At 50.5% G+C, this 23804-nt stretch overlaps 1 protein-coding gene across 1 annotated transcript in view; it reads right to left on the reverse strand.

The window, feature by feature from the left end:
• The window catches only part of CNTN6 (contactin 6), a 124130-nt gene that overhangs the window by 89068 nt on the left and 11258 nt on the right, over nucleotides 1-23804 (reverse strand). The window contains exon 4 of the mRNA XM_006909199.1: nucleotides 4477-4572. Within this exon, the coding sequence (XP_006909261.1) occupies nucleotides 4477-4572 (96 nt within the window). The remainder of the gene's footprint in view (nucleotides 1-4476; nucleotides 4573-23804) is intronic.

Below are 23804 nucleotides of genomic sequence, written 5' to 3' on the forward strand. Positions count from 1 at the left end.
CCCAAACGAAAGCTCACCCTTGAGGCGAGTGACACCCTAGCGTGCCCTCTGCCCGGAGCGGCCAACGTCCACCGCGAGGCCCGACGACCGTCCCCCGAACGCGTAAGTCAAGGAAGAACCGCACCGCCTCCTTCTGTGACAAAAGCCTGCGTGCAGAGAGGTGACCGGAGGACCCTCCAAGGACACAGCGGGGGAACGAAAGGTCTTCATTTATCCGACGACCAGGCCTTAGTTCCGCCGAACCCCAAGAGGCTAAGCAGGGGACTGGATTTTTGTGAGACGGGCGTCCAGGTTAAGGGGAAGAGGTGTGACAGGTCGAGAGGGGCCAGCGGGAGAGTGTGTGGGAGGCGCGGGCGGCACAGGCCACCAGCGGGAGAGTTCGGGAGCAAGGACAGGGACGGGGACCGCGAATCGCGAAGCTAGAGTGTCAGTCGGATGCGCGCCATGGCCGTCTCTGCGTCCCCGCCCCAGGACTCGGTCAAATTCACATGTCTCTGAAATATTTCGGAGATAAAGATGAGGGCTGAGGCCGGCCGGCTCGGCCCAGGGTCGGTCCCGTTCGCGCAGCGTGTCGCCGGCCAGGAAGCTGATGAGGGACGTGAATGTGTCGCCGGCTGGGAAGCTGATGAGGGACAGGAATGTGCCTCTCTCCTCAGAGCGCAGAGAACGTTCCTGCGTTGTCTCCAAACGTCGCGTTTCCAGGACAGAAAGCGAAACGTGCCAGTCTCGTGTCCTGGCGTTCCTGCCTTGTTCCCTGAGGGGACTTTCCCCCCCGGAGTGACCTTCATCAGCGAACCGCTCCTCGGAGCGGCAAAGCGGTGCCTGTGGTCCCCTGAGACGCTGGGGCAGGTGTCGCACGGAGGCCCAGGCTGCCCGCGGCTCCTTGGGAGAAAGGCAGCCACGGGACGGCGCCCGGGCCTCTGCCCTGGGCCGGCCACCCTGTGTCACTGAGTTGGACCGACGGCGGCTTTGGGACACCCGCCCACACACTCTCCCTTCTGCCTCGGCCCTGCAGCCACGCTTTGCTGGCCGGGCTGTCCGGGGTCAGCCTAGTCCACGCTGGCTCTCACTCTTAGGCCTCCTCGCTGAGAAGTGTTTTGCACGCTCATTGTGAGCGCGTCGGGGATAAAGCCTCGGAACTCGGCTGCCTGACAGGGTCCCCTCCCTGTCACCGCACGGCTGCGACGGGGCACGCGGAGCGAGGTGGCGGAGCTGGAGCGCCTCTGTCGACAGCCCGGAGGAGCCCGGGGTGGCTTCCTCCTGCGGATTTCCAGAAGAGAACCCCATCTAGTCGTGACCTTGAGTTTATCCTTGTGAGAACCTGGGCAGAGCCCGGCCACACCGTCCCTCGGCTTCTGACCTACGGAGCTGTGTTCTAATAAGGGGGTTGCTTGAAGCTTTCGGCAGTTTGTTATGTAGTAATGGAAAAGTATAGCTGTCTGTCTGTCCATCATCTATCTATCTATCTATCTATCTATCTATCTATCTATCTATCTATCCATCATCTATCTAGCTATCTGCAAATATTTGATCCTATATTGGTTTATTAAAAAAGAAGAATGATATCTATCCAATTCATCTATCTATCATCTATCTAGCCATCATCCATCTATCTATCGATCATCTATCTATCCATCATCCATCTATCATCTATCTATCTATCTATCTACTATCATCTATCTATCTATCTATCATCATCCATCTATCTATCTATCTATCATCTATCTATCCATCATCCATCTATCTATCATCTCTCTATCCATCATCTATCTGCTTGTCTGTCTGTCTGTCTATCTTCACCATCATCGCCGTCATCATCATCATCATCTATCATCAGTCTATCATCCATCCATACATCCATCCTAAACCAATCACAGAGGAAGACCGAAAACGTCTCTCTGCCTCTGGAGCTGGCCCACTTTAAACCAGCGGTTCACTAATCCAATTTCAAGGTTATCCTACCTTACGTTTCTCTTCTTTCTCGAGGTCTTTCTTGGCACCACTCACCTTCACAAGAAGGTGAGATGGGAAAAGAAAGAATAAGGAACTGTTTTAAATGAGCCAGGTCCAGACCCTCCAGGCTCGCAGCAGACCGGGCAGAAGAGGGTCAAAGCCGATGAGCAGCCTCGAGGGAGCATCGGCTCCGCAGCCTTCTCCCCACAGGCGCTCTCGGGAGTCAGAAAGTCCCGAGTTGGAATCTTGCCTTTGCTACTAACTGAAAACCAATGAACCTTATTTAGCTTAGTCTCAGCTTCTTCCTATTTAAATTATTATTCTTAATCATCAGAAGAGTGGGAATGAGGAAATAAATGGAAAGCCTTATGCTAACAATTCAACAATTGGTGGCTATTATTATTATTATTATTATTAATACTTTCTCCCTCTAACTAATTGATGACCATCTGTATAATCGGATCGAAGGTGCCTGTCACTGTTCCCCTCAGTTGTGACCTGGGGGAGATGGAAAGGACAAAAGAATACGTTCCAGCCTTCCTGTCTTGTGGAGGTGAAGAAGCTCGCGCTGGATGCTCGAGCTCTCAGCATTACATTCCTTATGACACCTGGATGAGGTCAGTATTGACGCGGACGTTGGGAATTCGGCTGCGACTTTACAGATGCACAATAGAATTTGGTATGACGAGAGCTTGTCATAACTTGCATGCAACACGGATTAATTATTCGGTTATAAAGGTCTCAGTTTAAGACCATTCGTGCATATCTGTGACTTGGTCTCGTGGCGTTGAGCTGGGAGGCTCTGTTACAATAAGATTCTTGCCTGCTTTGAAAGATCAGCATATTCTTTAAAGTTGGTAGGTACAAAGTGGCAAGGAATAGCTTCTCCTACTTGGCTGCCTTTTAAAATATGACATTCCTTTACAAATATTTTATATTTCTGTTATCCCTACTTAGGGTAAATCAAGGAGAAAATAGTCTTCGATTCTGTTAAGACTCTTTGACCAATGTCAGAACATAAAATGGCACAGGCCGACTGTACGAACAGCGGTGATTCGGCATGCCCTGTCATCTTAGATTAGGGTACTGGAAAATAACTTTTCTATGGTCATGAAATAAGTAACATCACAATTTCACAAGCTCTGGAATAATACAATTTTACCTCTGATAGTGTAGAAAGCGTTAGAAACATCTCCTGATCTTTCAGGTGAGCAGAATGCCATACTACTCTGTGTCATAATATTGAATAAAAACATTGTTAAATACTAATTAGCTTTTTTTCTTTTTGTGTTAGCGTGTCATGACATTGTGTAAAAATGATGGAAAAATGGTTTCAAGTTTTCCGAGGATTATAAATAAGATTTGGTTTAATATCGGGGGAAAGCATTGCTTTCATTTTCTCTTTAAGTATTTGTCTTGTTTTCAAAATTCTCCCAGCCCAGAGTGGAAGCCGACTGTAACAGGGGCGGTGGCGGTCGGAGCTGCCCTGGGTCTGGGAGCCGAGGCCACATCTGAAGCGGTGTCCGTCTGCCCACCGGCTGCGTGACCTTGGGCCAGTGACCGAACCCCTCTCTGCCTTAGTGTCCTCACCGTAAAACAAGAATCCTTCGAGCCTCTCCCTCGCGAAGCTGCGTGGATTTAAAAAGCTAATACACGGAAGGCACTTAGACCTGTCCCCTGTAAGTACCTGCTGTTAGTGCTCAGCTAACCCACACTGGCCCGGGGACACGGAGCGGTACCCGATGGAAGGACTCCATCGGTATCTTCATTCCGCCTCCTCTAGATTCACGGTTGGTTGAGAATCTACCAAATTTACCAAATTCTGTGGAATTTGACAAAATAGCACCGAGGGAGAGAGAGTCAGTGGGTAGTTTAGGTCCCTGGCAACCAGCTAATTCACTGTTCGATCCAGATCCTTCCAGAGGCGAGACTGGCATTTAGCGCTTGATTCCTGCCATTGCTGGGAGACGCTCGATTGTCGCATTTGGTGCCATCTGACACGTGCTTCCAGCGAATGGGGAGACTCTCCTCTGCCCGCAGCCCAAAGGGCCGTTGGAATTTGCATCTCTGCAGGGCCCAATGAAATCATGCACTGACCATCTCAGCTTTCAGTTTGGAATACAACGCTGGCCATCACGAGAACCCGTTTCCATTGGTTAGCTCGCTTAACGTGCACGACAGCACTGTGGCCATATAGGTGTCGGCTGATAGTCTGTCCCACGGGCGAGAAAGCCAAGCCCAAAGAGGCGAACGCATCATCCCCGCTGTGCAGGGGGGCAGGCCCCGTGCTCCCGCAGGGGCCCGCGCTGCGTGTCCTTAGGGTCTCGGTGTCGAGTGACTTGAACCATTTTCTTTTTAAAGAAACAATTTGGATTAGCACCTTTTCGACGCGGTAGGATAAACCTGAAGAGCTTTCAAGGAGCCTTTCATTTGGGGAGGGGCCACCACTGCTCCAAGGCCTGTTTGGTCACTGAGCGATGGCTCTAACGCTGTCACCCGATCACGCCCCCACCTACCCCGTACCTCCGAAGTGTGGCGGGGGGCCGCACAGAAGCACCACGCCTTGGCCTTCTCGGACGGACACTGTGCTTCGGGTTTTGGTTTCGAAGTCTTCGATATCTTGGGAGCAAAGAAAAGCAGGTTTAGAATTAGTTACCGTGTGAGGGAAAATCATTTTAAAGAAGAATCTTAAACTGTTTTTATTATTAATTGTAATGAACACTCATATTTGACTGACCAGGAGGCTTAGTTAGTGATCAACTTATCCACGTGGATTATTTCTCAACGTCTTGTTTTTCTCTCCTTCTATTTTAATACGATTAAACAGAATATGTAATAAAAACATTTACTAACATCGCTTACTATCTGTTCAGCTTTATTCTCCCAGGCAGCCTGTAGCCCGACAGGAAATCTTTCCAGCCCAGACTACTTGCTTTCCCCACACAGGGAAGGCGTGATTTAGAAATGGCATGCAGCATCTTTGAGCATCTTAGATTAACGGCTGCCTTTTGGGGTGAGAACTTGGCATAGACTGGTGTGAGGGACAGGTCTATGTGACTGACCAATGAGAAGCAAGAGAGATTTTCGAATCTCTCTTCATCTCCTCGTCACAAAGCGGCTCCGTGGTCCTGTTTGGGTGTTCTGAGAAAGCCTGGTGGCCATGCTCTGCACCCATCCACCGGGCTCCAAGTCTCCCAGCATTCCTGGTCAACGGCCGCCTGGTACCCGGAAATGGCTAAGGTGTTTAGCTTCTCTGCACCTTGGTTTCTTCACCTGTAAAACCCCTTTATTCGTTCATTCGGAATTTTATCAAATTTGTGTCGAGCCCCTACTAAAACACAGAAGGAGTATGAAGAGCAGACCACATATTGGTAAACGAAGCAGGCGTGAACCTTCATCTTTTTGTGCTTATTATCTAAGAGGAAAAGTAGGAGACGAGTTAACAAACAAATGTATCATTTCCTCATCGTGATAGTTGTGGGTGGAGACTGACAGCTGTCTACCAACATCTATTCTCCCTTGTAGATCAAAATGCTTTTCTAACCAGAGGATGCTTTTCTCAGACATCTTTGCAGCTGCATGAGGTCGGCACATGTGATGAGTAAAACTTCCACCTATTATGTGCGGGAGGAAATCTCCACAAATTGTGATGTTCTCTACCCAGCCACCCACCTAGATCACGAAAGGCATGGCAGATCTCGCTAAAGATGGAAGGGCCGCTGTTAGCCTGGGTGCATGAGTGGCTGCGTGGAGCGGACACAGCTGATGCGGAATGCTGACTCTGGATCACCGTGTCAGAGATAAGCAGACGTCTGCCTTGTTTGAGGCCCTTATTTTGGGATCTGCTTGTTACAGCGGTTTGACTTTGTGCTGTCAGATATCCTGTGAAGCAGAAGAAGAATGTGCGGCTCCACGGACGAGAAAAGACAGCCGTGCTGGTGACATGGCCAAGGTGAGCGTTCCCCAGAGAGAGAAGAACGGGACTGAAAACCAGGTGTGGAAAATGCAGGCCGGTTCGTGGCGCGGAGCGGGAGCCAGCGCTGGCGTCACGTGATGGGCCAGAGTCGACGGGACCACAGTGGCGGCCACTGCATTGAATGCAGGACGACAGTAAAGGCACAGAAGGATGTCTGGAAACAAGCTAACGGGTCAGCAAAGCAAAAGTAGTATCCGGAATTCCAATAGCAGGGAACACCGTCGGTGATGAAAACTCATGGACTGACCTGGAAAGTTCCTGGAAGCTGAGTCATACGGAAAAGTTTAAACATGCTACAAATTGCTATGATGCGATCCCATCACGGGAGAAGGAAACTGAAGCCCTAATGTGAGCGCGACTTCAATCGACGCAGGGAAAATCACGGAATGATTGTTTCTCCCCTTGGTTATCTCAGGAGAGCGAACAGCAGATGTGAAAGTGGAGATTATTGAGTCCTTATTTACACCTCTCTCTATCTTAAAATATTTCAAAGATTATGAACGATGTGTATTTTAGATTTGACTATTTTTCATACCTTTACTGTGATATAATTGAAATAACGTGTTGGTGTGATTCTGAGGAATTAAAGAGTTCCGTTTTGGAATCCTACATGTGTATCATCCATGAACTATCTAAGCGACAATGTCACGCCGGCCATGACATATACGAGCCTTGAACTCAGGAGAGGCAAGGTCCAGAGTTTCTCAGCATACAGATAGTATTTAAAGCCGTGGGAATAGCTGTGAGCCCCGCGGATGACGCGGACGGAAAAACGTGTGGGATTCGAGAACTTGAAGGTCACGTGTTTTCTGGACAAGAGCAGTTTCAGTGGAGTCTGAGGACACAGTCGAGTGAATGCAGGAGCAAACAGTATGTGGCAGATGAGGACGCGAGATGACACTCTTTAGAGCTGGCCGTGAACGGAGGTGAGATTCGGGGGGAACTGAGGGGGTTTGGGGGGTGAGGGCGCTCTACCGACACGTGAGCAAGCGAAGAGATCGATGGTGCAGGACGCGAACGGGGGTGAAGCCCTTGAACAGCCCGCAGGGCGGCAGTCAGACCTGCAGAAGGACTGGCCTGTGTAAGAAAGGAGGAATCAAGGCACAAGGCACAGGTGCTGGTGCAGACCGCGGGGTTGTGCGCCGGTCCGATGACAAAGCTTTCGGGGGTCGTTCCGAATTTCTCAGTGACACTGATGGGGGCGCGTTGGGTCGATCATCTGGGGAGGCGTGAGACGCAACAAATATGCCAGCTTAGGGCTGCTACGGGCTTGCAAAACATAATGAATTTAAAGCATCTAGACTATATCCCGGAACAGAGTAAGTTCTCGACTCGTGGTCGCCACTCTGATTATGACAAACCAAGTGATTAGGGCGCAGCTTATTCTGCTGTGACTGATACAAAGTTCAGATACACTAATCTGCAAACGCAAGTTAACTAGCACGTTCTAACTCCAATAAAGTGCTTAGTAGGCGAATCATTCGATTTGAAGCATCCAGACTGCTTGTCTCTCCTAATAATATTATTCCCCAAATAACTATTCTTTTTGTACTTTGCTTTCTATTCATGAAAAGTAAGAGTTCCATGAAGTAGACACACCAGATCTGTGTGAGTAACTCTCAGACACACTCGACTTTCCGTGATAAAACACTCGACCACGAAGGACTCGACTTATCCCCAATGTCACGCGCCTCCCTCCCCCCACCTGCTCTCGACCAGCTGTCTTTCCCCTTAATCTAACTGAGGACCTCGTAGGCCTGAGTGAGTCTTACAGAGAATTTCTAATCAAATACTCTTTGGCCGTCGAAAAACTAAATCAGCCCACATATGAGGCACTGTCGATATGAACGATCGCCTCGATTTGGGATGAACATCATTTGAAATGCGACTCAGTGAGAATCACGGCAACAAACTGTATTTAAAACCAAAAACCAATACATTGAACTCACTGTTTCTATTTCTAATAGTTTTAATGGGTGAGAATGTTAAGGTTTTTTTTCTCACCATGAGTATTCAAGTTCTCATTAAATTGTCATTAATTTTAAATGGTCACTAAACCAAAAAACTGTCACAGAGGAGTAATGAGAAATTGAAGGCTTCTCTGAAATTAACGGGCCTGGGCTGAATTTTCTCAACGTAACACTGTTGTCATCCTACGCTCCCCGCAATGCCGGTCACGGTCTGTGTTGATCAGAACCCATTACAACAGGGCAGCCGATAGCACGCTGGTCCGTTAGTGTATTGCGTCCCCTTCCACTTAAATAGCATCCGCTTGTCACATAATTTCTCTATGCCTCTTATGATACAATGGGCTTGTATTAGCCGGCACGAAAGGAAATCAACTTGTCCCAAAAGTCACACGAGTCCTGTGAGCTATCAAAACACGGTCATTCCAAAATGGTACTCGTTCATGGGTTTTGATGAGCGATTCAGGGTTTAAAACTGTTTAACAGCACCTAGAACACAGACATGTTTTTGCCTTATTTAAACTCGGTACCATCTCATGCGACTATGCTTTGAACGAGATCGATTTTAAGTATCTAACCTGTATTTCGAATGCCTTTCTGCTGGCTACCAACAGGACGTAATTCAGATGATTTTGCGGTGAGGGTCACTGAATTAGGTAGTCACGGGAGCGTGCAAGGCACTTCTCGTTACTCTGTAAGAACCTTGGAGACCCCGGAGTGACTCCTCTGTGAGGCGAGGCCAGAGAGAACCACCGGCCCCTATTTTTGTCCTACCCGTTTTTGCTCGAACTAGCTTAGTGTGAGATCGGCCCCTGAGATGGTCTCAAATGCTACTGTATTCGGGAAAATCCCCGTAACCCGGAAAGGCACCCGGCCAGGCCGTCCTTGTGCCCAGGCCACGGGCCGGCCGTGCTGGTTGCTGCTGAAGAGCCGACTGTGAGGTCGCGCGCTCACGCCTTTAAAGAGGGAGAGGTGAGCGCCAGAGGGGCGGCTTCCCGTGAGGCCCGGCCCAGGCCCTCGGCGCGGGTGGTGGACACAAGCCACCACGGGAACAAAGTCCTTCTCAGACCCAGCCCACAGCCAGCTCTCCGAGGCATCGGGACAGTTCAATCAGAAAGTTCAGATTTCCAAGTTCACACCCGACCTGAGACAGGAAAGACAGGGCCGGCCACAGACCTCGCTGAGTGTGTCACCGCCCCGGGCACAGGACGTAGGGTGAGAGCACGTCCCTAAGGCCAGGACCCTATGACACCAGCTCCCCTGGAAGTCTATTCCACCGACCTCCATCTGCGGGAGCCGCACAGCGGGGGTCAGGGGAAGTGCTCCAGGGGGGTCGCTAAACACTATTGTTTTCCATCAAACTCTTCTACTCTGAGCAAGGTCTTCAAGGTCTTCGGTGTCACAGCAGCTCTCTGTGCCCCCTCCCAGCTCGCTCCAGCTCAGCCCCTGGGGAGCAGAGGCTGCGGGATGAGGACTTCTGCACACATCATCATTGGAGACAGAGAGGGAGAGCTGGGGGGTGGGGCCTGTTTTAAACGAACCCCTCTTTTTTCCAAAGCACCTTCACTTCCGTCATCTTTTTAAATGGTCACAGTAACCTCGAGGTAGAGAGAGGTCACCGGGTGCACTTGAGTGTTGTGCAAACAAATCTTGTAAAATTCAAATAGTTATGCATCGCTTTCCAAGTTCCCTTCCATTTATGATGAATGACATTATTTTTCTAGATACGGCGGTAATAAATATATCCTTTCAAATAAATTTACTTATTGAACAATCAAAGCAATTCAATTAGAAAAAGTTAAGGAACAGACAGGTAGCACACAGGGGCTTCGGACCCCACAGAGGCGATGTTCGGATGTGTGACGTTTGGGGATCGGGTTCGGGAAAAGCAGATTTGAGCTCCTGGGGACTCTGTGCATCAGGGAGGTGGCCTCTGCTGGGGGTGACCGGGCTGGTGGTTGTTTGTTTGTCTGTTTGCTGTGGGGAGGGGGGCAGACACGGGGGGAAGACCCACTACAGAACCCCGACTTGTAGAAAGGCCCGTTAGTTCCCAGTGGCAGGCGCTCTTGGGTGTCCTCACTGCCCGCTTCCAGAGGTCTGGGGACAGTCTCGTATAGTCACAGACCGGGGGGCCCCATCTTTATTACAACTGATGTGTTATTTGGGGCAGAATTAAGAAAAGTCCCACTGTCGGATCAAAACCAGTGTAGGAGCCAGAGCTGAGAGGGGCACGCGCAGTGGTGGCCTCGGAGCCAGACATAACCTGGGACGTGTGCCCGCCGGACCCCAGGGCTGGGGGCCCCCGAGTTCCCGGAGAGCGCGGAGGACATGCCGTCCAGATTCGGGGAGGCAGAGAGGGCCCTCGGCTAGGAGTTCCGCGTAAGTGGAGCTGGTCTGACTCGCAGCCTTTTCTGTCGAAGCTGAGCCTGGAACTTTCTGTCACCCAGCTCCTTCCTGCTTTAAGAATCCGCATCTCATAGACAGGTGCATTTCATTAGAACTTACCAGAAGAATCTCTTAAACGAGGGTTTGTTTGTTAAGTCATGTATTCATGAAATTATTTTAAAGGGTCCCACTGGGGCCCCACTGTTTGGGTGGCCGCCCCTTACAGAGGGCGCCGATGACCTTACAGCCACATCCCCGACTAGCAAGGAGCCGGCATACAGTAGACACTCAGCAGATTCTTGACTGATGATTGATGAGAACGACGCCGACTGACCAGCTACCTGAGCACGTCCGGGCTCCACACAACGGTCCCCACTCTCAGCCACTTCCACACGTGGCCCGGAAAACACCGGCTGCGGCCACCTCCTTCCCCGCCTCTCAGGGCACGCGGTCTCCTCCCCTGCGCACGGCTGTGGTCTCGCCTTCTGCAGAGGTCTCCCTGGGACCCGTGGGCTGGCCGCCTGTGACTCCGGCATCTGGGGCCTCGCTCCCTGTCGGAGACGCCCCCTGGGCCGGCCACCTGCAGTGACCGCTCCCTGGCACCCCCCCACCCCCGAGGTCCATCACTGTCAAAATCACTCCTGCTTGGATGTATTTCGGTTTTTCCTGACTAGACTGTGAGCCGCAGGCGAAAGGCTTCATTCTCCCCGTGGCGACCGGCTGAGCGCCCACCTAACACGTGCTAACGCGTCGCCCAGGGTCACCGTGCAGTGAACGCGTGAATGCCACACGCCGAGACGGAGCCCACCTGTTTTCGTCAGGAGTGAAGACAGGATGAGGCCGAGTTTCATCGGGTCCCAGGTGATTTCACAGAGAAGAGGCTGGATTCACTCTGCACATCGTGCAGTCAGCCCCGAAGCGGCCCATAATGCACCTGGCTGTGGTGGCCACAGCCTCGTCGAGTCCCATCCCGCCACGTTGTTGCAAGAGCGGTCTGTGCCGCCAACGGCGCTTGGCAGAGGTTGTGGCATGTCACTTTGAGGCTTGGTTCTAATAGGCTGTGGCCCAGGAGGCAGAGACCAAGCCATACACAAAATGCAAGTCCATTTATTTCACACAGAAAGGAAGAGCAGTCACCGAGTTGAAAGGGCCCGTCTGCGCCCTGGACTCAGATGAGTGTGTCTGAATCCAGCTTTCGGGATTGCGAGCGGTGAGACGCTGCAGACAGGAGGAGCCCAAACATGCGGCGACACCGAGCCCGCGGCCCGAGTCGGCCTGTGGGACCGGTCAGCAGTTATGGTGTGACGCGTGCAGACTCACCTCTGACACAGGGTGGCACGCCGTGCGGCTAAGCCTGGACGGCGCCTCTGGACGCCTCGAGTCTGAACCCCACCTGGAAGCCACAGGCAGGCGAACGAACAATGCTTCTGACGCCCTGCGCTTTCGAAAAGCTCTCCCGCTCGTCATCGCAAAGCCACTCTGCCATCAGGAAGTCGGTTCGTATGCAAGAGCGTCCCCTGCCATCAGCACAGAGTTTACAGGCACTTGCACCAAACCACCTCTCTGAAAGAAACAGGTGCCAGTGCATCTGCCCCGGCCGAAGGGTGACCCCACCCGAAGACGGAGCAAGGGCTTCTGAAATTCCGCTTCAAATGCAAAGCATTTTTGGTTTAGATCATTTAAACACAGACCCTCTTCATTCATTTAAAGAAAAAGTGACTTTTTAACATATACTTTCACTTACGCCGTACGCTTTCGCGTGTGTGTAGAGTTTGTAGATATATTTAATCATATGACATTCGGGTGATTGTGACGTTTTGGTGGACCTGCGTGAACACATTTCCATGTAGTAACTCAATCGTCCTCGTCATCATTTTTTACGGCTGTAGAGCTAGTGTTTCTCTAGCTTCACAATTAGGGCTCAGAACTCAACTTGCCCAAAATCAAACATCTTGTAAGTGATAGAGCGAAAATTTAAAGACTCATCTTATTTATAGCTCCATTTTCCTACGTTTTTTCTTCATTTCATGCTGATTTTACATATCCTGCATTAAGTTTTCTGCATTTTTTCCCCTAACAATAAATTCTTGGTTAATTTTTCTCTGAATAAAAATTTAAACAATTAAATTTAAATATTAATAACAACCTAGCATCCTGTGAGTAATAAGCTGGAATATATATGGTACTTTACTTATTAATTAAAAAAATATATATATATCCACACACGGAAATGTCTCACCATCGGAGGTTCTCATGGGATTCCCACTCCTATTGATTAATTAGAGAAGCCTATGGCGCCCCGGTTAGAAGCTTGGGCCCCCGAACGGGCCTGACCTCAAACGCCTTCCACCACGTACTAGCCAATCACTTGATCTTCATCAGCTTCTGTTTATTTATCTGTGAAACGGGTTTATGAGAGTATCTGCCTTTTAGTTCATCTAAATGACACAAGATTTTAAGTAGATGCCCAATAAATGTTAGGTATTGACTTTGGGAAAATGCATCTAAAAGATATTCTATGCCTACTCGGGGGCCCAGCAAACCACCACGACCCACGAGCTAAGTCTGACTTACCACCCGTTGTTGTAAATAAAGTTTTATTGGAACACAGCTGTGCCCTCTGGCTCATTGTTTTCATTGTCTCCCTGTAGCAGCAGAGACGACGCTGGCCAGCAAATCAGAGGCATTTACCACGTGGCTCTTTACAGAAAGATCTTGCTGCCCCTGGTCTGCCCACCCCCCTTGCCCGTTAGACTCAGATCTCCTGATCCGTAGGTGACACAGCCAAGGGGATGTGGGGCCCGCCTCCGAAGCCCTCCTGCAAAGGTAGCTGCACCCTGGGGAGGGGCGGGCGAGCTGGCATCAGGGGATCGGGCGCGGCGCCCCAGGGGTCCGGCAGAAGCGGGGGGCGGTAGGAACGGAGAAGGTGAGAAAGTTGATTCTTAACAGCTATCGCCCCAGATACAAATGAAACTTCTCTCCTTTGAGAAGTAAGCTGCCTCCACCCACACTTTTTGTTACAGTACTGACGAGCTCTCCTCCGGTCCCTCGCACAGAAACCGTGCACCGCCCGACGCGCCCAGGCTCTGCGACTCATGTGCGGCGAGATTTACCTGCGTCATGACAGCAAGGATGGGGGGGCGGAAGCACATGGGGCGATTTCATTACTTTCTGCTCAGTGCGATCCTTAGTTTATTGCCGGGCGCTGACACCTTTTCCAGAAACTCGCCGTCTTCTCTCTCGCCCACGGAGAAGTAGTGACAGCGTCCAAACGTCACCTGGACACCTGGATATTGCATTCGATGATTTACTGGCACCTCGGTCACGCCGCTACAGCGAAGGCAGAGGGAGCACAGGGGATCCACCCACACCGGAGCACAGGAGCCGGAATAACAGTCTCTTTTTTGTTTTCACTCCTTTCAAAATAGTAACCTTTACCAATCAGAATCTAACGGCTCTGGGGCCAGAACATGCCTTGCTGTTGCCAATGCTTCGATCACACACATCGCTTTTCCCATGCAGCCCGCAGGGGCTGATGTGTGACAGGGCTGACACACGGCCACGTCCGTGAGGACAACCGAAAGGGACAGGATGGGCTCGAGGACAACGCTCCTCACGCTCCCTGCAGTTCAGACGCTCCGGTCTCGACGGCATCCGCCCTCGTCACGGGAGGAAGAAAGCTCCAGAAACGACTGCCAGCTAGGCAGCGCTGCCATTTTAGAAGTCTGTCTGTCTGTCTCTAATAAACGGGCTTTCTCCAGAGAACCGTCACCTCGCGGTACGGCTTTGGGCTTTGCGGGACAGCTGGCCGTGTGACCGGCCGGGGCTGCAGCCGCCCGGGTGGGGCGTGACTCCTGGCAGTCGGGGTCTCCGCTCTGAACCGCCACACTGTGCGACCCCCACCGCAGAGACCTGCCGGGAATTTCAGCGGAAATCACGGGACCGAGGTGGGAAAGAGAATCCGGGAACGGACCTCATTACAAAAGTAAATTCCGAGCGAATGAAAGATCTAGAGTCATAAATGAAATTACAAGACCACCAGCGATCCCGGGCTTGAGGAAACGTCACTCCGGTGTTGCAAACAGAAATCGAAAAGACAATGAGAGAATCACTGAATTACAAAAGGTGATTTTTCATGCTGACCTCTCTGTGTTATAAACTAACACGAGCAAAGCGAAAATAAGAATGGAAATGTTTTATTTAATTGGTAATGGAAAAATATTAATATACTTAGAATAAAAACATTCTGGACATTAATAAGAAAACATCTGAACCCTTCAGTACAAAACTAGGCAACGACCAGGTTTAGACATTTTGCAAAAGAATGACAGACTCCCAGGATGCCTCGGTGCTGGGGAGGACGGGAGGACATGGGCCCAAGACCAAGCGTGTGACAGGGAGAGTGACAGGGAGCTGGGAGGTCGAGCCTCTGAGTAGAGAAGGGTGGTCTGGGGTGAGCGCCTGGCCGCCACATGGGCAGCACAGCCCACGACCGGGGCCGCAGACACGGGGGAGGAAGGGCCATGGAGAAGGAGCACAGGAGCACAGGGGACTCTGTCCTATGCTCGGACCGAGCAGCAGGAGGCTGTGTGGGGGGGGAGGGGGCAGGGGTCCCGGGAGAAACAGCATGCTCAGGTGACAGACAGACCTCAGGTGACGTAACAGACAGGATCCAGATCAGAGCAGAAGTTGAGGGTTTCAGGGTCGAGCTGGCAACTGATCTGTGGTTTTGGGGGGTCTGGAAGAGCCCCAGCAGGTGGCAGGGCTAGGAAATGGCCTTGGAACGGGAACAGGCAGCGTGGCGTGAAGATGAGGCTTGGGCCGGGAGGGGCGACCTTGGAGCTCTGGGTGTATTACACGCGACGCCCGAGGGCGCCCCGCGAAGGCCTGATGAGTCGGAGGCGGCGGTCGGAGCAAAGACGGGGTGTGCACGCATGCTCGGGTGTGGGTCTGGGGGACGGACTTGCCACAACCCCTCTTCATTCCTGCAAGGATGCTGACCCTGAGCGGGAGGGCCGCATCCACCCAGAGCGTCACGGAGCCTGAGACTCCTCCCTCCCGCTAACTGCGGAAAGAGGCGGAGGGTGCGGTGCTGGGACCAGGCCGGAGCGAGGCGCATCTCTGGGACCTCGGCCCTTGGGGACGCTACGGCCGGCCACGGCTGTGCTCAGAGCACGTCTTGTGGTCGGGCAGAGCCAGCTAAGGCCTGGCTGCACCACTCGGACACCATGGGACGTTAAATGAGCCCAGGGGGTGCTTTGCCCAGGGCCTACTCACTGGACGCACCTTTATTAAAACTCACATTTGTACGAATAGCAAGCTCAGGGCCCTCGTTCAGCTGGCCTTGCCCAAAGCGACGCCATAAATCCGGGCCTGGCTCACCCGGATCACACACCTTTTCCAATGCGATGCTAGGGTCACTTTCCAAATGAACACTGAGAACAAGGACAAACGCGGAGCCTTCTAGAAAGTGAGGGGCAATGGCGGGCACACACATTTCCTGCAGAAGTTGTTTACATTTGGTTTCTTTTGCTTAAAAGCGATGAAATAATTAAAACGAATCCTTTGTGCTCAGGGACGAAAGCCTGGTAAGAAGAACTCAGCGGCGTTTGGGGCTGGGATTTTTGGCAGAATTAAACGAGGTCACAGAGTCTCCATTCATAAAATGAGAACCGATTCATGCAAAACAACGCATTAATATGCATGTGAAAGCTGATCTCTCAACTGCACAATTCTCAAAAAGGGAGGAAAATGCTATGCAACGGACTTGCTAAATCGCATCTGTAGATGGGACCTTCCTTCCCTTGCGGGCCCAGCTGTCCCGAGAACACACCTGGAAACAGGTGTTTCCAGCCTGGCATTATCGTCCAAAGCCTCTTGCCCTGGGTGATGCTCAAGCACGTTTCGCCCCATTCTTCATTCCAGTGGCATTTAGACTTGTTTTTTAAAGTGCCTGTAACTGTATTTGAGCAGATGCCCAAATACAGAAAATAGACTGGATTTTGCTCATTGCTTCCACATGCGCTTGGCACGTAGTAGGTGCTTCATAAATATGCATGATTTGAATGTGTAAATAGACGTGTTGAATGCCCAAGTCTCAGAGTTTGGAAATATAGATTAGCATCTGCTTTTTCTCTGGGCGTATGGAGCCCTTCGCAGACCTTAGGGTGGCCCCTCGCCTTGGGGTGGCCCCTCTAGAAATGCTGCTGCTGGACCGTCTTTAGGCACCGGCCTCTGGTCAACGTTTGCTACTCCGCCTGGCAGTGAGGCCCCAACGGCGGGGCCACCGGAAGTGTAAACCCACGGCCACTGCAGGCCCGCGGGAGCAGGACGGTCGTGGAGCTGGCTCCCGAGGGGGCGGGGTGTGAGCCGGCTCCCCAGGGCATCTGCACATCGCAATCTGACAGCCCCGGCCGAATGTGCATGGGAACGGCACACTCGTCCGGCCTCAGAGCCCAGCGTCGCGATGTCCCGATGTCTCTGTGTGCATGAGCTCACATCTCTAAACCCAGCTTTCCTCATCTGTGAATTCTGTGATGGCTACAGCAGCTCCTACTTCACGTGGTAGTTCTGAGAATGGACATGGATCGTGTCCTCCAGCTAGAGAGAACCGTTGGGAAGCCTTCTTAGAAACATGTCTGAAACATCAGAGAGAAGGCTCTCGGTAGGTAAAACCTGAAGTGCTCACGTGCCTCACCTCTGCGGATTCACACCCTTCCCTCGCTCCTACAAAAACGCAGAAGCGAGTAACATACGCATGATGACACCACGTCAGGAACCAGAACAAGATTCTTCCCCAAGTGCCTGTCTGGGGAGTATGGGAGGGGAGGAGGCTCAGTCTCCTAACAGTACATGGAGGGACACTCCAGGCACATATTCTAACTCGTTTTCTGAAATAGGTAGGCACTGGCTCTATTATGCTTCGTGAGACTTTCCCCAAGAAAGACACACAGTATAAGGACGGAGCTAGCATTGGATTTGCTCAGAGGTAGAAGAATTAGCAACTCGTGTCTCCTGCTTGTGCTTCGGAGCCCCCGTCGACGCTGGAAGAGATCGGAGGTAGGCAAGGTCTGTGCAGAGAGACCGTGACATCGGCCGTGGTGGCCGTCAACTGGGCACGGGGATCAGGAAGCTTCCAAACAACCATCATGGGAAAGGCTTAAAAAACAGAGTACAAAAGCCACCACGAGAGCGTTGTGAGAGAACTACCATCCGCGATTTTTTTCTCAGTTACGGCTGACGTTCAATATTATATTAGTCTCAGGTGTCGGATAAGGACGATGTGGTACATGTCTGCAATGGAATATTTCTCAGCCACGGAAAAAGAATGAAATCCCACCATTTGTGACAACACGGATGGACCTGGCAGGTATTACGCTGAGTGAAATAAGTCAGACAGAGAAAGAATGTCACCCGCTCTTGATGACCGTACACAGACGGACTCTCAGTTTCTAGAGGTAGAGCAGTGATGCTCGTGGGAACAGTTTGGAAGTTTTCATCCCATAAAGGGCATGGATGCTTTCTGCCATGGCTGCTAGAAAGCTCGGCGTTAGTAATTGGTTAGGGCCCTAGGATATTAACTCGTATTCTCTTTTTATTGTCTTTGGGTTTTTTTTCTCCTCAAGTTAACTTCCGACTTGAGGCTCAAGGTTTTCTCTACTCCGTCATCTATTTTAATAACTACGGGATACCCGGGCTTACTGCAGGACTGCAGGGATTCACAGCGGAGCGGCCACGCGGGACCAACAGATGCCAGCAGGAGAGGCCGAAGAGCCATCCCAGCGCCAGGTCCGCACACTGATTTCCTGCAGAGGTGGCACTAACGGACCCCGAAGGAAGAACTGCGTGTTTAATACGTTTGCTGGCTCAACTGGGTCCCTATAGAAAAAAAAATGTATATAACGAAACTACCTAACACCGTTCAACTAAATAAAAAGACTCCAGGAAGGTCGCGACGCTAACCGTGAAGGTCGACGTGACAAAGGACAGAAGACGAGGCAGGTGGACGCCTTCACCATGTCGGGGCAGCAGAATGTTCCTTAAAGTTTTACAGAAGCATCATCACATGCAGGAAAAGACTGATAAATCGGACCATGCTAAATTTAAAAAATTCTATTTATCAAAAGACTTGATTAAGAGTAAAAACACGAGCCGCCCATTTGGAGAAGCTGTTTCCTTACATAAAAGAACAACAGACTCATAGCTAGTCAGTCAGCCACCAAAGGAAAGACGATACGACAGAAAACTGGAAAAATGATTTACATGTACTTTCAAAGAGGGTTGGGGTTGGCAAGCAGCCAAGACACATAAAAACAGGTTCTCATTTCGTTACTTATCAGGAAACGTAAGTGAAACTAAAATAAGACACCCTCACCATCCTCCCCAAACGCTGACATTCAAAAAATACAGACAATGGCAAGTACCGTCGAGGAAATAGCGCTTGTAAGCGGATCAAATTTTAAAAATCACTCTGTACGACAGTTGGTTTTATCTTTCGAAGTTGTGAATATACATAGCCACATAACCTTTAATTCTACACTACAGTACATACAACAGAGAAATGTACGCAAATGTTCCAAAACGTATACACCAGAATAGGAGTTAAGAATGATCCGTCCTTGCCTCTGGAAGCACGTGAACAGCGGACATCACTCAGGAACGGCAGGACGGTCATACGGGAAACTATTCTAAATGACGGGAATGAGCAAGCTACAGTCACCTACAACAGCATGGCTGGGTCCCACAAGCACTGCTGGCTGCAAAGCCAGACTTGGATGACTATATGGCATACTGTTTTAGTCATGTGAAATTCAAAACGGCAGTATCGAGTCATAAATGTACATACACACTGAGACAGGGAGTCCGGGTAGTAAGTGGGAGGCCACCCGAGGGGGTGGTGGCAGCCGTCTGCTTCTGGGCCTGGCTGGGTGACGCTTAGCCGATGGTCTGTTGATGTGTGTTGTCACCCTCTCTACGGTTACACTCCTGGAAAGGACCATGCACACATCAGCACCTTAATCCGCGGTGAACAGAGCAGAGGAAGCCACGAAAACCTATTATGTGCCTTTCCTTTTAAAAACACACGATTCTCATTTGCTATTTGGGTAACACTGGCTGTCTATTAATAATAAAACTCAAAAAAGATTTCGTCTGATTCTTGAGCTCAAACGAGTGTTTCGCTGTAATTCCTAATCGATTTTATAAATCTCAACAGCCAACTCTCTAAGGGCTACGTTGATAACTTCCTCAAAACCATTTGTCAAATAATGTAAGTGTCAGAAAAAAGCATATCAGCTTTGGGTTCCTCTCTCAGTTTTACAAATCAGAAACTCTCGGTGTTGACAGAACGAATATCTTACTTTCTAACATCATCTCTTTCCACCTCGACTCAGCTTGTGCACCGCGAACGTGCAATTTAATTCAAATAGACCAAAATAGCCCGGGTCTGGCTGAATATAAGTAGAGGTGGGAGGTGAGAGAAGGCATGAATTTTGTAGAAGTATCATTTCTGATAAGATACATAAATAGATGTCCAGCTGTGATGATGAAGGAAAAAATGAGGATAAAGCACTGGGCGATCTACTACCCTGTTGATTTTGAAAATAAATGTAATAGTGGCTTGCCATAATCCAACCACATGACTCTCCTCTTCGGAGTCCATTTGTTTAAGGCGTGAATCATTTTTAAAAGAAAGACAAAGCTTTCTCCTTGAAATGATACCAGTTGGCGGTTATGTTATTGTTCCATTATGACAAATCCAGAATATTAAATTCATCGCGACATTGTTTAGTGCCATTTCTAAAATGATAATGAAAAACCAATACTTATTTATCAACTTTTCTTTTACTCAAGAAATTAGAGAAAAAATATTTCTTTGCCTACTTTGCTTAGCTACTTTTTTCTCATGTATTAAAAAAAAGGTTAAAAGCCATCTAGCATTTTTGTTTATAATTAGATGTGCATTACCCACTTAACACACACTTCGTGATCATCAGACACTGTAATTGCCAAATGTGTTTTTAAGTGCTATTTTTAAAACTTCTTCTCCTGGGTCTTATTTTCTTTTTCAGATAAAAATGCACTTGATCGCCGTATCATCGGGATCCTATTTAATTGTTTTTGCGTTTCTTATACATTGGAAAAAAAAAAAAAGTTGACATTCTGAACTAACCAGTATCTGTGAGGCTTTTAAAATTTATTTCTAAATGCGAGAGTTTGTTTAATTTTTTTGTTTTCTTTTTTTGCTCGTGAAGACTCTGGGCAAGAGACTGAAATAAAAACACATACCACCTTCGAAAACACAAAGACGTAAGTGGTCCTTGTCCAGGGAGTGGAAGACCTTGACATTATGACGTCTACCTGAAGACATTTCGGTTGTGCTGTGACTGTGGTTTTGGATTTGTGTGCATGCTGGTCTACTTCCTCCGTCTACAAATAAATGTATTTAATATTTAAAATTATTCGAAATAGCCGTATGAGAACGGCTGGGTCTGTGGTGCGCTGGGTGGCTTTGGACGAGTGACTCCGTTTCCCTGCCCGAATGTCTCCATTTATAAAACACGGTTTCTAAACAGCTTATGAGTCCAGCATACAACGGACGGCGTTGCAGGCATAAAACCTTTTGCATTCTTCTGGAAAAAAAATTACAACGATATGTAAATGCCTACACGTCTATAGCCCTTTAGGATGAACTGTGATTGTGTTTTAACTTCGAACCATCTGCAATTTATCAACCTTGGGACATAGAGCAAGAGTTCTTTGACCTCCTCTTGCAAGTGTGAGAAGGAAGGTTTGCAGCACCCCAAAGCACATGTGCTGGGGTTTTAACCATGTTAGTGACTTAATTAATATACCAGACAGATCGATTTAAGGGAAAAGTAAGGGGCATTTTCAAACTCTAATTTCTCAACGATTTCGAAATCCTTAACATCATTTGAAATGTTCCCACCGTCCTCAGGGTAAATACGGACGTCCCAGACGCGGCCTGCTGACAGCCACGTGCCCAGGCCGCCTCCATGAGCACTTCGCACCCGATACCAGCTGCGACCCGCTGCTCTCCCCGTCCTAAGTGCTCAGCCTCACACACCTGTGTGGAGTGGGTCCTAGCGGCACCTCCGTTTTCCACATGAACTAGCACCTGTGCACGATGTCACAGTGAGGGGGCCTGACCTTCAAACACAGCCGGTCGCCTCTGGGGCCTCTGCCTGGAGCAGCATGACGAGCCCTGGTGTGTTTCTTCGGTACCTCATCACACGGCTGGGTTCCATTGTCGATAGATTAAGCCTGGACATAAAGGCCTCCGACACTGGGGAAACCTGGCTCCCACTGACTCCCCAGCCTCGTCCTAGAAAACCAGCCTTCGGTGGCCCTGTCACCACGCTTGGTCTTCGGCCCGTGTCCTCACGTCCTCCCCAGCACCGAGGCTCACGCCCGCGTCCATATGTCCTCAATCCCTCCACAACCTGAGGGTCCTCCTCTACCCGCTTTCCGTGTCTGGAACACAAACCCGCGTCCCGGGGCTCGACGTGGGCCCTGCACTGTTGGGAGGCCCCCCCAGCCCCGGCCACCTCCGACCCACACACACGTCAGTCACCACCTCCTGCTCTGGCTCCCCGAGGTCTGCCTCTCTCACTTCGCCTGAGGCCATTTTCGAGGGGGCGCAGTGGGCGGTGGGAGGGGGGACTCTACACTCCGACTCTGCCACTGGCTATTTGTGTGACAGGGTTGTCACGAGGGTCACTGGAGTTAATTTACATAAAGAGTTTGGAACCATACCTGTTACATAAAACGTGCGCTGGCTAGCCATCTTTCCCTCCCTCCCTCCCTCTCTCCCTCCCTCCCTCCCTCCTCCTTCCTTCCTTCCCTTCTATTGCAGTTAAGGTGTCACCTGTCTGCTCTGTGGAGGGGCTATTTCCTGTCTCTCACTTAATCTTCAGGCCCCAGCATTAAGGGGCTTGATACATATAAATAAGGTGTTTTCTGGTTGCTCTGAGGATGAATAAATGAATGGTCGATCAGGAGGCCCGAGCTGGCTGTCTTTACCTCTGCAGTAATGGAGCACACGTATTTGAATGGTACCTGTGATCGATATTAAATAGCGCAGGACCCCGACCCCTTCTTTATGAGTGACTTTCACCCCAAATGTTTATCGCTTCATTAGTAGATTTGTATATCATAAGAATCTCAAAAAAAAGAGACAGCTCAGTAAAATCCTAGGATTCCTTCAAACCCCCTACCTTTTTTTTCTCGAGGATGACATTTTAAACAGAATGGCAGGTGCAATGTTCTCTCACACAAGTACTGAGTAATTCATTAACATACATATGAAAGGGATGAGTCTCCATCCAACCTTTCCCGCCAACGTCCTTGAGAGAAATAATTCAAAGCAGCTACGCGTAGAGCTTGTAAAAAGTCAAACCGGTTCCATCATTCAAGACGGCCAGGGGACAGGCAGCAGGAGCTCTTGGTGACTAGACACCTGCTGAATTTGCTTTAGGGATGGATTGAGGCGGGGCGAGAATGGACCAAAACTCTACCTGGGCAAAAATCTACCTGAGCCTGGAATGACAGGCTCCTGTGGGCGAGCGGAGGGGCGTGGCTATGTCCCGAGAGCGTGGCTGTCTCGGGGTTCCTGCTGGGTTCGAGAAGGGCCGTCCCTGTCAGGGCGCCTGGAAGTTGTGAAGACGGAGAACAGGAAGAGGCTTGGAGAAGGTTTCACGTGTAAACTGTGGAATCTTCTAGAAGCGAGCCGCAAAGGTTCAGAAGGTGCCGATGTGCGGCCGACCTCGGGGAGGGAATGAAGAATACAAGGAATCAGGGCCCTCATTCCCCAGGGCCTCCAGGCGCCCAGGGGCTTCACCGCCACCAGCTCGGGGGACGCGTGTCACCGCCCTGCGTGAACAGGGCGCCTAACGTCACACTCACTCCCGGCTGTTCGACAGAGATGGGGTTTGAACTCAGGCCTGTCCGTATCAGAAATCTTAACATTCAACCAGCATCGTCACCCCACCGACCAAAAGCCCTTGCTACGGACAGAGCCATCCTCGGGGACTCGCGACGTGGGGCAGCCACAGCAGGTGGCAGACACAGCGCTGCCGGTTAGGGACTTCCCGTTTGGAGGGACACGTGCGTTTGGACTCTGCTTTTTCTGTCCAAGGAACCGGGAGAGATACTGGATAAGGGAAACTTACTCTTCTTTTTCTTTTAAGAATGATGAGAGAGAATAAACAATCCAGCGGGAACATTACATTTGTCCCGCAGAATTCTGATGGCGCCACATCGTGAAAACTCGAGGCGGGATGCGCACGGCACCGAATTCGCCCCTGAGCCATTGGAAACGCAGCCTCCGCGGCGCCGAGCGCGCTCATGTTCCCGTGCGGCCACCGCCACCGCCACCGCTGGGACCCTGTCCTCATCCCAAACCAAGCCCCGGGCCTGCTGAGCGGAACCCCGTCCCCACCGCCCCGGGCAGCCACCCGTCCGGGCTCCGTCTCTGCGAAGCCACCGCCCCAGGGACCTCGGGG

The sequence above is a fragment of the Pteropus alecto genome, unplaced genomic scaffold (assembly GCF_000325575.1).
Source record: "Pteropus alecto unplaced genomic scaffold, ASM32557v1 scaffold53, whole genome shotgun sequence".
NCBI lineage: Eukaryota > Metazoa > Chordata > Mammalia > Chiroptera > Pteropodidae > Pteropus > Pteropus alecto.